The sequence below is a fragment of the Mesoplodon densirostris genome, chromosome 11 (assembly GCF_025265405.1).
Source record: "Mesoplodon densirostris isolate mMesDen1 chromosome 11, mMesDen1 primary haplotype, whole genome shotgun sequence".
Lineage (NCBI taxonomy): Eukaryota > Metazoa > Chordata > Mammalia > Artiodactyla > Ziphiidae > Mesoplodon > Mesoplodon densirostris.
The window spans coordinates 5,770,822-5,782,984 of record NC_082671.1 but is presented as its reverse complement, the minus strand read 5'-3'; the positions used below and the strand labels follow the sequence as shown (position 1 = coordinate 5,782,984).

The 12,163-nt window shown below is 45.3% G+C and overlaps 1 protein-coding gene across 5 annotated transcripts in view; it reads left to right on the top strand.

Moving 5' to 3' along the window:
- The first annotated feature begins 386 nt into the window (after positions 1–386).
- PARP11 (poly(ADP-ribose) polymerase family member 11) overlaps positions 387–12,163 on the top strand; it is a 35,142-nt gene continuing 23,365 nt past the window's right edge. For 2 of the 5 annotated variants that reach the window (XM_060113832.1, XM_060113831.1), the window contains exon 1: positions 387–582. In XM_060113832.1, the coding sequence (XP_059969815.1) occupies positions 565–582 (18 nt within the window). In that variant the 5' untranslated portion in view covers positions 387–564. Of the gene's footprint in view, positions 583–705; positions 784–1,126; positions 1,183–12,163 lie in introns of those variants that run through there. The other 3 variants (XM_060113833.1, XM_060113834.1, XM_060113835.1) reach the window with 3 other exon arrangements.

Genomic DNA, 12,163 nt, shown 5'->3' with positions numbered 1-12,163 from the left:
TAGGTGCCTTCAATGATCACACTACACGCTTAGATACTATTATTATCACCTCCATTCTGAGCACGAGGAAACCGAGTCGGAAGCTTGTCTCACAGGATATTAATTCCCAGGCCTGTCTGCCTCTTGGCCACTACACTCCCTATACGGTGATCAATAAATATCGGAGGTCATCAATAAATATCGAGGCTTGAGGATCACTTGGAGGGGACTTTGCAGAAGGGATGCAGCACTGGAGGGTGGCTGGACTGGTAGCCCTTTAACAACCACATTACGAATCAGACCCTCGCAGGCCCCGCCCACTCCGCGCCGAGGCCGGAAGGGAGAGGCAGGGACGGGGGCGAGCTTCCGGGGACGGGGCGGGGCGGAGCTGGCGGTGGTTGGCCGGCTTCGACCGGAAGTCGGGAGGTTCGAGGGGGTTCGAAGACGCCGGCTTATGACGGGGAACCTTTCGTGGAGGTTGCTTCTCCGTCCTTTCGCTCCCCGGGCCCTCGGGAAAAACCCAGCACCCCGGCCCCGCGGCCAGCCCCTTCCGCCAGGCTCTCTCCGCTAGATTTCGCCACCGTTATGTGGGAAGCGAATCCGGTGAGTAGCCGGGCGGGACGGGGCGGACCGATGGGCGGGGTTGATGGGAGAGGGCGGGAGGGGTTCCTGGGAACTACGCCCCCCCCACCCCCGCCCCCAACTTCCCCCCAGGCCGCGCCGACTGCCTGGCGAGTTCCGGGACGCGAAGGCCCCGGCCCCGGCGGCTCGGGCAGCCGCCTTGCGAGCAATGGAGACGGCTCGGTGGGTCCCCAGCGCCGTGCGGCTGTCCTGTCCCACTGATTGGACTCGCTGTGGTTTCTCCGCCCCCGTCCCTCCACCCTTTGTAAACTTGGCGTTTTGCTCTCTGGCTGGAGTTCCTGGACTTCGGACCTGTGACTGACTTAGGCTCAGGTGTACCTGCCAGCCCCACCCCCATCCCCGTCCAAAGCGAGGGGACTCGCCTTCCGGGTCCTGAAATGGGCCTAAGAGGAACCTCTGGGGCTCGTTTTCCCTTCCTGGTGGACAGCCATGGAAAACTGGGGTGGTCGAGCGTGTGTTCTAAGCCTCTAGATGGTGAGGTTCTTAGATTTTTTTTTTTTTCCAGTGGACAGAAACTGATGACCTGGAGCTTTTCCACTGCAAGTCTTTTGTCTCCCTCCGGTATTTGCATTGTGTCTGCATGCATTTTTGTTTACCTTGCTTTTGTACATTCATTTATTTAATATGCAGCCTTAAAAGAGTGGAATCCGCTTGCCAAGAGTATTCCATTAACCTGTTAGAATTGAAATCGCCTAGTTACACGGCAAATAGACACTATTTACGCCTTTGAGTTGACTGGGAAAATGGCAGAATCACGTATCAGCAAATTGTTGGCCTAAATATGTGCAACTACCCCATGTGCTGAGATAACTTCCTAAATTTAGTTTAATAAGCCTGTTTCCATATTTGCAGTAACTTCTTTGCTGTAATCATTACTTCTTTTTTTTTTCCATTCCTGGCATATATTTCCAGATAATTTAGAGAGTTTGTCAGTAAATTTGCTTCTGTTTTTACGTTTTTACCCAGTAGAAAGTAGTCTGTTGGTCTGGATTGTTTTGGTTGCGTATCATGGTTACGTCCCAGGCCATCGAATAGCGATGATCATCATCTAAGACCGCCCCGCCCCCCCCCCCCCTTTTTTTGGTTCAAACATCCAATCCTTTAAGGCCACATCAGAGGAAAGTAATTGCTGGGTTTCGATTTTAGCAAAAATAATTTCAAATTGTGAGAATGTGCTCTCTGCTTATATATTCAGTTTCACTATCTGTCATCAGTAAGTTTCATTTTCTGTTATTATATGTGTGTTTGTGTTGTATTCAGTTTTTATTGGCAGTCCTTCTCCCTCCTGGTTTCTCCGTAACATACCCTTTTGTCTGTTTTGTTTACTGCGGTATCCTCAGACTAGGGAACAGAGCCTGACATATAGTAGGCACTCAGTAAATATCCATTGAATTAACAAAGTGGTTGCATCAGTACTAGAAAGAGTCCTTTGCTCCGTTCGTTCTCCCTCCTCCATCACATATACATCAGAACTGGCTACTGGGTCACTCATGTGTTTGTGAGGATTATAAAGGCATTAATGAGTATCTCATATATTTGCTTTGTTACAGCATTATCTCACTTCTTTGGAAGGAAGGCTTGGTTTTCTCTGAAATCTCCCTAATGATTTTGCTTGAGTTCAGTAGAGCAGACTGACTTTTGTTAATAGTGGTGAACCTTCCACCTACAAGCCCACATTCTTCTTTTGACCCTTATCATGCTGCTCTGATAGATCTTAATGCTCCTGTGTTTTCTTACCGGTACTGTTTTTCTTCCTCTGAGCGTATGAATGTTGTCAATAAGGACAGTTTCATTTTGTAAAAGTACAGTGAACATTCTGCATATGGATTTCCTCTTGTAATTTGTTAGTTTCTTTGAATAGAAGAGGCATCTGAATAGTCTGTCCAGCTGCGCTTGTGGGATGAAAATTAATTTTAATGTTTCTCTAAGCCAAACACAATTGGAAAGATGAAAAAAAAACCCACAGTGCATCCTAAAGATAAATACGGATGACTTTTGTATTACCCACCAATTTAAATTACTGTTTACCATTTCTTTCCATTGAATGATACAATAAATTCTGCTTCGTGGAGGAAGGCCATAGAGAACTGCTTTAACTGAAGACTTCCGCTAGCTTCTCCCTGTATTTTTTTAGTAGCTTCCATGACTTTGATATGCCACCTGTGATCTGCAAATTTATCTCCTCTTGCAAATACGCCTTCAGTGTGATACTGTATTCCACTCGCAAGTGTTTTGAGGAAATACTACACTGACTCTGGCCATGATAAAGCTCAGAAGCAGTCGCCCCCTCTACATGGAAAGTCTCCATGACATGGTTTGAGTGTGGAAAATCACCATTGAACTTGGAACATTTTCTTGGGCGGGGGAACCCAAAACAAGATAACCAAGGAGCTATAAATAAACTTTATCTCAGTGCACCATTTTATTTTATTTTTCAAGACAGTCATGAGGTCAGGGATGATTCTGTTCAAGCCTTTCACCGACCAGGCCCCTTGAGGTCCCTGCCGAGGCAGAAGCAGGTTGACAGGGCATCAGGCACTCAGTTCTGGTGTGAGATCCTGGCAGTTCTCCACCCACCCGGGGGGCGGTGGCCCTGGACTGATGTCCCCCAGTGTAGGAAAATGGCGGATCTGTAGGAAGGAGTTGGAGGGGATGCCATCACTGCCTGGACTCTGTGTACCCTGACTTTGCCCTGCCGTCTTCTGTCTCTTTGCCGCTGTCTTCCCCCTCTTTGCAGGAAACGGAGTCAGTATCAGCATTGCATAGGAGGGAGTTTCAGTTTCTCTCTGACGACAGAAAATGAAAAATGACAAACATCTGTTACGATAACAAATCATCTGTTGTGGTGATAGGACCTTACTTTGTAAAGAGTGATAAACTCTTCAACATTCCTTTTCGCTTATTAATTCATATGATTAGAACAATCTAATGAGTTAGCTAAGGGGGAGGGAAGTGACTTTCCCAAGATCTCGCAGGCGGGTGAGCCACAGAGTCCTCTCTGCCACCGCCCTGCCACTCGGTCGGGGCAGTGATAACGTTTGTAAACCGGTCCAGCGCTTTACCCGCTGAGCCTCCCTTTTCTCTGTTATTTTATATTCACAGCTGCTTCCACGCTCCCTTGGCACTATGATTCTCTCTTTCCTCTGTCCAGCCTCTTGAGAGAATAGTCTTAATACTTCTTGTCCTTCGTACTCAGACCTCAGCACCCCCAGCCCCGCCTCTGCCCCAGCACCTGACTTGCTAGGGGGTCACCGAGAGTTTTCGAATCACCACGCACAGCGGCTGCCTGCACACCTCACTCTCTTCTGTCATTTTGCAACAGTAATGCCACTGGAGGTGTTGCTCAAAACTCCTTTTTTGATTTCCTGGGACTGTATCCCTTTGGATTTTGTCTCCTCTCTATGATTCATCCTTGAATCATAATCTTGGGTGAGCTGCACTGCTTTCTTCTGCCCCTGAAATGTTCCGCCTTAACCTTCTTCTTCTCTCGGCAAATCCTTTTTTGGTGAGCCCCAAGGCTTCAGATATCTCTTTAGTGACTCTGCCTGCCAAATGTACGTCTTTAGTCCTGACCCCCTTTCTGAACTGGGTGATGGACAGCTCTACTGGTTGTCCGTCCAGGAGTTCAAAGTCAGTATGTCTAAATCCAACTCCCTCAGTCACTGAGTCATTATTTCACGCAGTCAGTCAACAAACACTGAATAAACATCTATTGTCTGGAAAACATTCCGGACACTGGGGGGGGGGGCAGGGCAAACCTGGACCAAGTCAGAGCCTGCCCTCCAGGGCCTGGAGACACGGTTTGAGTGGGGATAGTGTTACCAGAGGGCACCTGGGGGCCTGGGAAGGTTTGTTGAAGCAAGTTACACTTGAGCTAGGTGTCCAGGTCCCAGAAGTGGTCTTGTGGGAAAGGCAGAGGAAGCAACATGGCCAAAGGCCACAGAAGTGAGAGAGAGAATGGCCACTACAGCTTGGATGGAGGAGTGACGTGGACAAAGCGCATGTCCTGTGGTCGTCTCGGTGAGGACATTGCGAGAGGATGAGGGTGGGCTGCTGCGAGGACAGCAGCTGGCATCTGTGGGACATCCTGTCTGAGGAGGCAGTATATTCTATAGACGTACCTTCGGGCTGGAGGGGGACAGAGGTAGGATGTGTTCCTGGCAGTGAAAGTTCCAGAGAACGTAGTGTCTATGAAGATGTGTTCTCAGGGTCAGTGTACACTCACAGGTTCATAACTGACAGCTTTATCTTCTTGGCATTCATTGTAATTGTTCTAGCAGTGGGTTTAGCTGAGCTGACAGAGGAGTGTGACGTGCCAGTGTTTGGTGGCTGGGGGCAGTCTAAATAGAGTATGGGGTCATCCAGTACCTCTGAGGTGGGGATTTATAAATTATTGTTCTCTTTTTTAGTGATGAGACTAAGGCTCAGAGTTGGGTGCACTTTCTGAATGAGGACAGCCAGGTTCTAAACACAGAACTTTCTGGCTCCAGAACAGGTACTCTTCCCAGTCCAACTTAGGATCTAGGCTTTAAAGTGAGTAGAAAAGACCCTGTGGGAGAGTCACAGGGACTCTGAGCTAAAGGAAGGGTTCTCGAACTGCAGGAAACCTTGACGTTTCTGTGACACCAGCTCCTGTGCGCCTGGAACTTTGCTAGTGATGCAGCCCATGAGCAGGAGGAGAGAGTACTGTGGCCTCTTCCCAGGGTTGGCACGGCAGATGCTGCACAAGGCTAAGGAATGAGTCTAGTAGTTTTTGGTATCAGGGGACAAAACAGAGTTTGGGAAGCAGGCTGGAGGCACGTGTTTGTGGTCGAGGCCTGAGGGATGGGGTGAGGCCGTTTGCCCACTGTGACCCGCCTGGCCTGATGCTCAAGCAGGATGCCGAGGTCCTTGGCTCATGCAACTCCCCCTCTAGGAGTTAGACCTGCTTTGGAAACAACGTGTGAGGGCACTCATGTATTTATTTAGCACCTACTATAAGCCAGTCAGCTCTGAATCCCAGGGTTTACCGTGGTGAGCAGAACAGAACAGGCCCAGCCCACGCCGGTCTGCAGTCTGTGCAGGTGGCGACATTAAGCCGATAATTACACAGTAACGTTGAGCTCCAATTGTAGTAGAAGCTCTGAAAGAAAAAGTACGATGAGGTGTAATAGGGGGAGCTAGTGCTGGACTTGGAGGTCAGGTCAGGCCACCCAGTGAAAGTCACTTCTACAGAGATCTGAAGGGTTGAGCAAGAGTTAGCCACGGAAAGGCTGGGTGGGAGGGGAGGAGGGCTGTTCAGACAGCCGAAACAGCCTGAGCAAAGGCCCCGGGGCAGAAAGGAGCTTGTGAGAGAAGCCATGCGTGGCTGGAATGCGGTGAACCAGGAGTTAGGGCCAGCAGGTAGGTAGGAACAAGCCATGTGTGGCTTTGTGGCACATGTTTAGGATTTGAAATTTACCCTTGGAGGAGTGGGGGCCATTGAAGCGTTTTACACAGGAAGTGACATGAACATACTTGTGTTTGGAAAAAGATCATTCTGGCTGCTGTGTGGAACACGAGTTATTTATTAGAGAGTGTACGAGGCAGATGATGGCCTGCCACAGATAACCATGTCCGTGTCACCGGGAACTGGGAATGTGTTCGGTCCCCAAGCAAAGGGGGGTTAAGATCGCTGATCAGCCGACTACTGACAGGGAGATTATCTTGGATTATCCAGGCTGGGTCCTTAAAAGTATCCATAGAGGATGCAGACAGAAGTGAGTCGATGTGAGGATGGGAGGATAATCAAAGATAACAAGGGCGGGGGGGGGGGGGAATTGGGAGATTGGGTTGACATATATACACTATTGATGCCATGTATAAAATAGATAACTAACGAGAACCTGCTGTATAGCACAGGGAACTCTACTCGGTGCTCTGTGGTGACCTAAATGGGAAGGAAATCCGGAAAAGAGGGAATATATGTATACGTACAGCTGATTCACTTTGCTGTACAGCAGAAACTAATGCAACATTGTAAAGCAACTCTAATCCAATAAAAATGAATTAAAAAAACCAAAGATATACAAAGTTGCTGGCTTTGGAGATGAAGGGGACCACGAAGCAAGGAATGTGATAAGCTTCTAGAAGCAGGAAAAGCCAAGGAAATAGATTCCTGCCCACGCCCCCGCCCAGCCCCCCCGCCGACAGCCTCCAGACAGGAATCACTAGTTGATTTTAGTCCGGTGAGTCCCACGTCAGACTTCAGCAGAACTGTAAGATAAGAAATTGTGTCCCTGGGGCTTCCCTGGTGGCGCAGTGGTTGAGGGTCCGCCTGCCGATGCAGGGGACATGGGTTCGTGCCCCGGTCCGGGAAGACCCCACATCCCGCGGAGCGGCTGGGCCCGTGAGCCATGGCCGCTGAGCCTGCGCGTCCGGAGCCTGTGCTCTGCAACAGGAGAGGCCACAGCAGTGAGAGGCCCACGTACTGCAAAAAAAAAAAAGAAAGAAAAAAAAAAGAAATTGTGTTCCTTTAAGCCACTAAGTTGGTGGTAATTTGTTCCAGCAGCGATTAAAAACTTACACAGAGAGCATCAGAAGGTCTGTTCGAAGACACTTAGGAACCTACAGTGTAGTCCAGGGTGAGAGTGAAGGGGACTTGGACTAAGCCGGGGAGAGAGAGGAGTGGATCAACCCAGGCTGCACTTTGAGTGGTGGAGGCTGGGTTCCTGGCACAGGCAGCCGGGAAGAAGGACCACTTTCACTGAGATGGGGAGACTGGGAAAAGGGGAGACGTGGAGGGGACCAGGAGTTTGGTTCGGGGCCTGTGACGGGTTTAACGTGCCTGTGAGGCATTCAAGTAAAAAGTCAAAGGGGCAGTTGGATAAGTGAGTGGAGCTCAGAGGAGAAGGCTGGGCTAGAAATGGCTGTTTATGGTCTCAGCCTGTATAGACAGAAGGCTTTTAAAATCTTGGGAGCAAGTGAGATCCCTAGGACAGTGTTTCTCAAATTTTCAGCACCCATGCAGATCACCAATTTTAAACAATATTTTATTGTTTATTTTAATTTTATATTACGTATTTTTAAAATGAGTAATGTTTTTATTGTTAAAAAGATGACTTTTTTTTTTACATCTTTATTGGAGTATAATTGCTTAACAATGGTGTGTTAGTTTCTGCTTTATAACAAAATGAATCAGTTATACATACACATATGTTCCCACATCCCCTCCCTCGTGTGTCTCCCTCCCACCCTCCCTATCCCACCCCTCCAGGCGGTCACAAAGCACCGAGCTGATCTCCCTGTGCTATGCGGCTGCTTCCCACCAGCTATCTACCTTACGTTTGGTAGTGTATATATGTCCATGCCTCTCTTTCGCTTTGTCACAGCTTACCCTTCCCCCTCCCCATATCCTCAAGTCCATTCTCTAGTAGGTCTGTGTCTTTATTCCTGTCTTACCCCTAGGTTCTTCATGACATTCTTTTTCTTCTTAAATTCCATATATATATATACACATGTGTTAGCCTATGGTATTTGTCTTTCTCTTTCTGACTTACTTCACTCTGTATGACAGACTCTAGGTCTATCCACCTCATTACAAAGAGCTCAATTTCGTTTCAAAAAGATGACATTTTTGCAGCCTCTTACAAAGTATCTAACTTGATAGGTAGCTTGAGATGTGGGTTAGACCCAGACACTTGAATTTTTTACCCTATATTTCTATTAAAGTAGGAAATCCCATGCTATAATTATAGATCGTCAAGATTTGTAACTAGTGTTTGCTGGCCCTGTTAGATGTTTTGGAATACCAAGATAAAACACAGACTGAGAAATTACGGGAATTCTGGGACTATTCCTAGTCCCTGAAGACTTCCTACTGCTCTGTCATTGCCAAATTGATACACTTACATAACTGTAGGGGTGGATGTTTCAACCAGCCGGAATGTTTGGAAGCAGGGAGCGAATGGATTCTGGGACTGCTTCAGTCTCCGGAAAATATCTGTTCACGTTTTCTTGTAACGTTGGCTGTGTTCTTTATACAGCCACAATAGTACAGTCAGTCTCACTCTCCAATGAGTAAAGAAAACCATCAGATTCTGGGAAGAAATCACAGCCTAGCAATGGAGCCATGTGCAGCATCGTTTGCTGACTTTGAGAAATCTGGTGTCTTGCTCTCAGCATTAAAATTTGGGGTATTTTGGCCTTGAAATAGTAGGTTCTAGTTGTTTATGTTGCTGACTGTATTTCAGCATCTACTTCAGTAGGCCTCTGGAAACCAGGAATGACCATTGGTATCATTAGCATCATGAAGAAACGTTTTTATCTCATCCCTCCTTTCAGGAACCTTTGTCAGCACTTCTGTCCTTGACAGCCAGTAAACTTAGGTGGGAAGAGCAATCTTGCACACACTGCCATTGCTTTCCTCAGCATCTGAGAGCACATACTCTGAGCTGTCAAGATTTGCTAGTATTCAGTTTTCACTGTTTCCTTCCACACTCGGTTACAATCAGGAGGCACATTGGTGCCTTCTGACTGTCCCAGATGTTTAAAACATCTTTTAGGAACCCAGCCGCACCCTTCCTTGCTATTCGTATAGCTCATGCTCTGTCAGCTTTGAATGGATTGCACCTTTTTCACCCCGTGTCACACCTCACAGGAATACCATCGCCTGAATGAAAACTGACTTCCCTTGTACCGTGAGCTTCCGCCCACAAGCAGAACAAAAAGTTGTCGAGTATTTCTACCCCGTTACATACTACGTGTGCTGCAAGAACGGATTTGTATTTTTGCTCAGGTAGTTTGTTCAGTTTTAAAACTAAACATGTTGAAGCACTCAAGTGATAATAATTGCTTTTCTATGTCATGTGCCACTGATAAGATGTGACTTCCAACAGAGTCATTTAATAAAGAAATTTTGTCAGTAGTTTATTTTTTTTTTGTTACAGCAATTAAATTGGGCATTAAATTTGGATTGACAGCTTCTCAGCAGTATTCCAACTTTTACCTGCTTTAGCTGGGTAATGCCCCTTTAGTCTTGGTCCCTTCTCTATCCTTATCCACACAGCAAATTGACTTGGGGCTCTGTTAGAAGATTATGTGAACATTTATTTGGTTTTACAGCATTGTATTTGCTGAACACTAGCTGATATGAACTCAGTAACACAGACTGAACATATTGAGATGCTATGAAAATAAAAGGATTTTTGTGAAAATTGTAATTAATCTTATATTTCAGCTTTGCAAACTGTATGTGATCAAATTTCTTTCATTACTTTTTTTCTGTGAAAAATGCCTTTGAACTACTTCCTAATTCTTGAGGACCATGTTTTAAAGATGCTGAGAAAGACAAAAAAGGGCTAAGACTGAGCCCGAGTAACCTACAAGTTATAGGCTGAACCGAAGTAAAGTTGCAGAGGATTGAGAGTTTGTGGCCAGAAATCTAAGATGATCTGGAGAGAGTCATTTAACGGAAACCAAGAAAAAAGTAATGCAGGACAGTGGGTAAACTGTGAAATGTTACTGAGAGGTCAAATAAGACAAGGTCTGATAAAAATGCATAGGATTTGGTAACTTGAAGCTCATTGGAGATCCTAGCAAGTGCCTCCTTGTGTGTGTGTGTGTGTGTGTGTGTGTGTGAGAGAGAGAGAGAGAGAGAGAGAGGCGGTGGTGGGAGATATTAGCCCAGAAGCTAGAAAAGCTAAATTAGAGTGGGTTTTGGCATGCATGGAAAGTGAAGAAATAAACAGTGTGTGTAGACACACAAAGAGTTATAAGCCACCAAGGGAGATAAAGTGGAATTCCGAAGAAAAGAAGGTATATGATAAGGGGAACAAAGAACAGATGGGACAAAGCAAGATGATAAACTTAAACCTAACCATATCAATAATCATACCAAAATAAATGCTCTAAACACCCCAATTAGAAGGCAGATTGTCAGACTGGATTAGAAAGCAGGACCCAACTGTAAGTTGTCTACAAGAAACACACGTTGAATGCAAAGACACGAGTAGGGGGACTTCCCTGGTGGCACAGTGGTTAAGAATCCGCCTGCCAATGCAGGGGACACGGGTTCGAGCCCTGGTCCGGGAAGATGCCACATGCCGCAGAGGAACTAAGCCCGCGAGCCACAACTACTGAGCCCGCGTGCCACAACTACTGAAGCCCGCGTGCCTCGAGCCCATGCTCCTCAACAAGAGAAGCCACCGCAATGAGAAGCCCACACACCACAATGAAGAGTAGCCCCTGCTCCCCACAACTAGAGAAAGCCTGCGTGGGACAATGAAGACCCAACGCAGCCAAAAATAAATAAATAAAAAATATAAATTATTTTTAAAAAAGACACAAGTAGGATAAATAGAAAGAGATATACAGTGCTAACACTAGAGAGAAAGCTTGTGTGGTATGTTAATATTAAAGTAGGTTTCAGAGATAATATTATTAGTGATAAAGAATGTCATTTCCTAATGATAAAGAGGTCTGTTAATCAGTAACAATCTTAAACATTTATACACCTAATAATAGAGTGTCAAGATACATGAAACAAAACTAATAGAGCTGTAAGGAGAAATAGGCAAATCCCATTATAGTTGGAGATTTTAATACCCCTCTCTGAATAATTGATAGAATTAGTAGGTAGAAATAAGCAAGGATGTGGAAGACTTGAACATCATCAACCAGCTTGACCTAATTAATATTTATAGACCAGTACACCAGCAACAGCTGAGTACACATTTTTTTCAACTACACAGAGAACATTTAACAAGGTAGACCATATTCTGGGCCATAAAAGGAGTCCCAATACATTTAAAAGAATTCAGGTCTTATAAAGTACACTATCTGATTAAAATGGAATTAAATTAGAATTCAATAAAAGAAAGATCTGTAAAATCCTCGAGTATTGATAAATAGCACGCTCTAAAATAACCCATTGATCAAAGAAATAAAAAGGGAAAATAGAACATATGAAAGCATATCAAATTTGTGGTATGCTGCTACAACAGTTCTTAGAAGGAAATTTATAGCTGTACTGATGCTTATATCAAAAAAGAAATGTCACAAATCAATGACCACAGCTTCCTCCTTAAGAAATGAGAGAAGAGCAAGTTAAGCTCAAGCAGGAGCAAAGAAATAAAGTTTAGAGTGCAAAACACTAAAATGAAAACAACAGAGAAAATGAAACCAAAAGGAAAAAGAAAAAGAGGGAATACAAATTAGCGATACTGAGAATGAGAGAGATAATATCACTACAGATTCTACAAACGTTAAAGGATAATAATGGCATGTTATGAACAACTTAATGTCAATCAGTGTGACAGCTGAGATGAAATGGACCTATTTTCTAAGACACAAACTACCAGGGCTCCCTCAAGAAGAACTAAATCCCATGAATGTCCCAATATCTACCAAAGAATTTAAATTTAAAGAAAAAGCCTACCCACAAAGAAAACTCTAGGCCCAGTGGTTTCACTGGTGAATTCTAACAAACATTTAAGGAAGAAATAATACCATTCTGCACAAACTTTCAGAATATAGAAATGGAGGTAATACTTCATAACTCTATGAAACTGGCATTACCCTAATT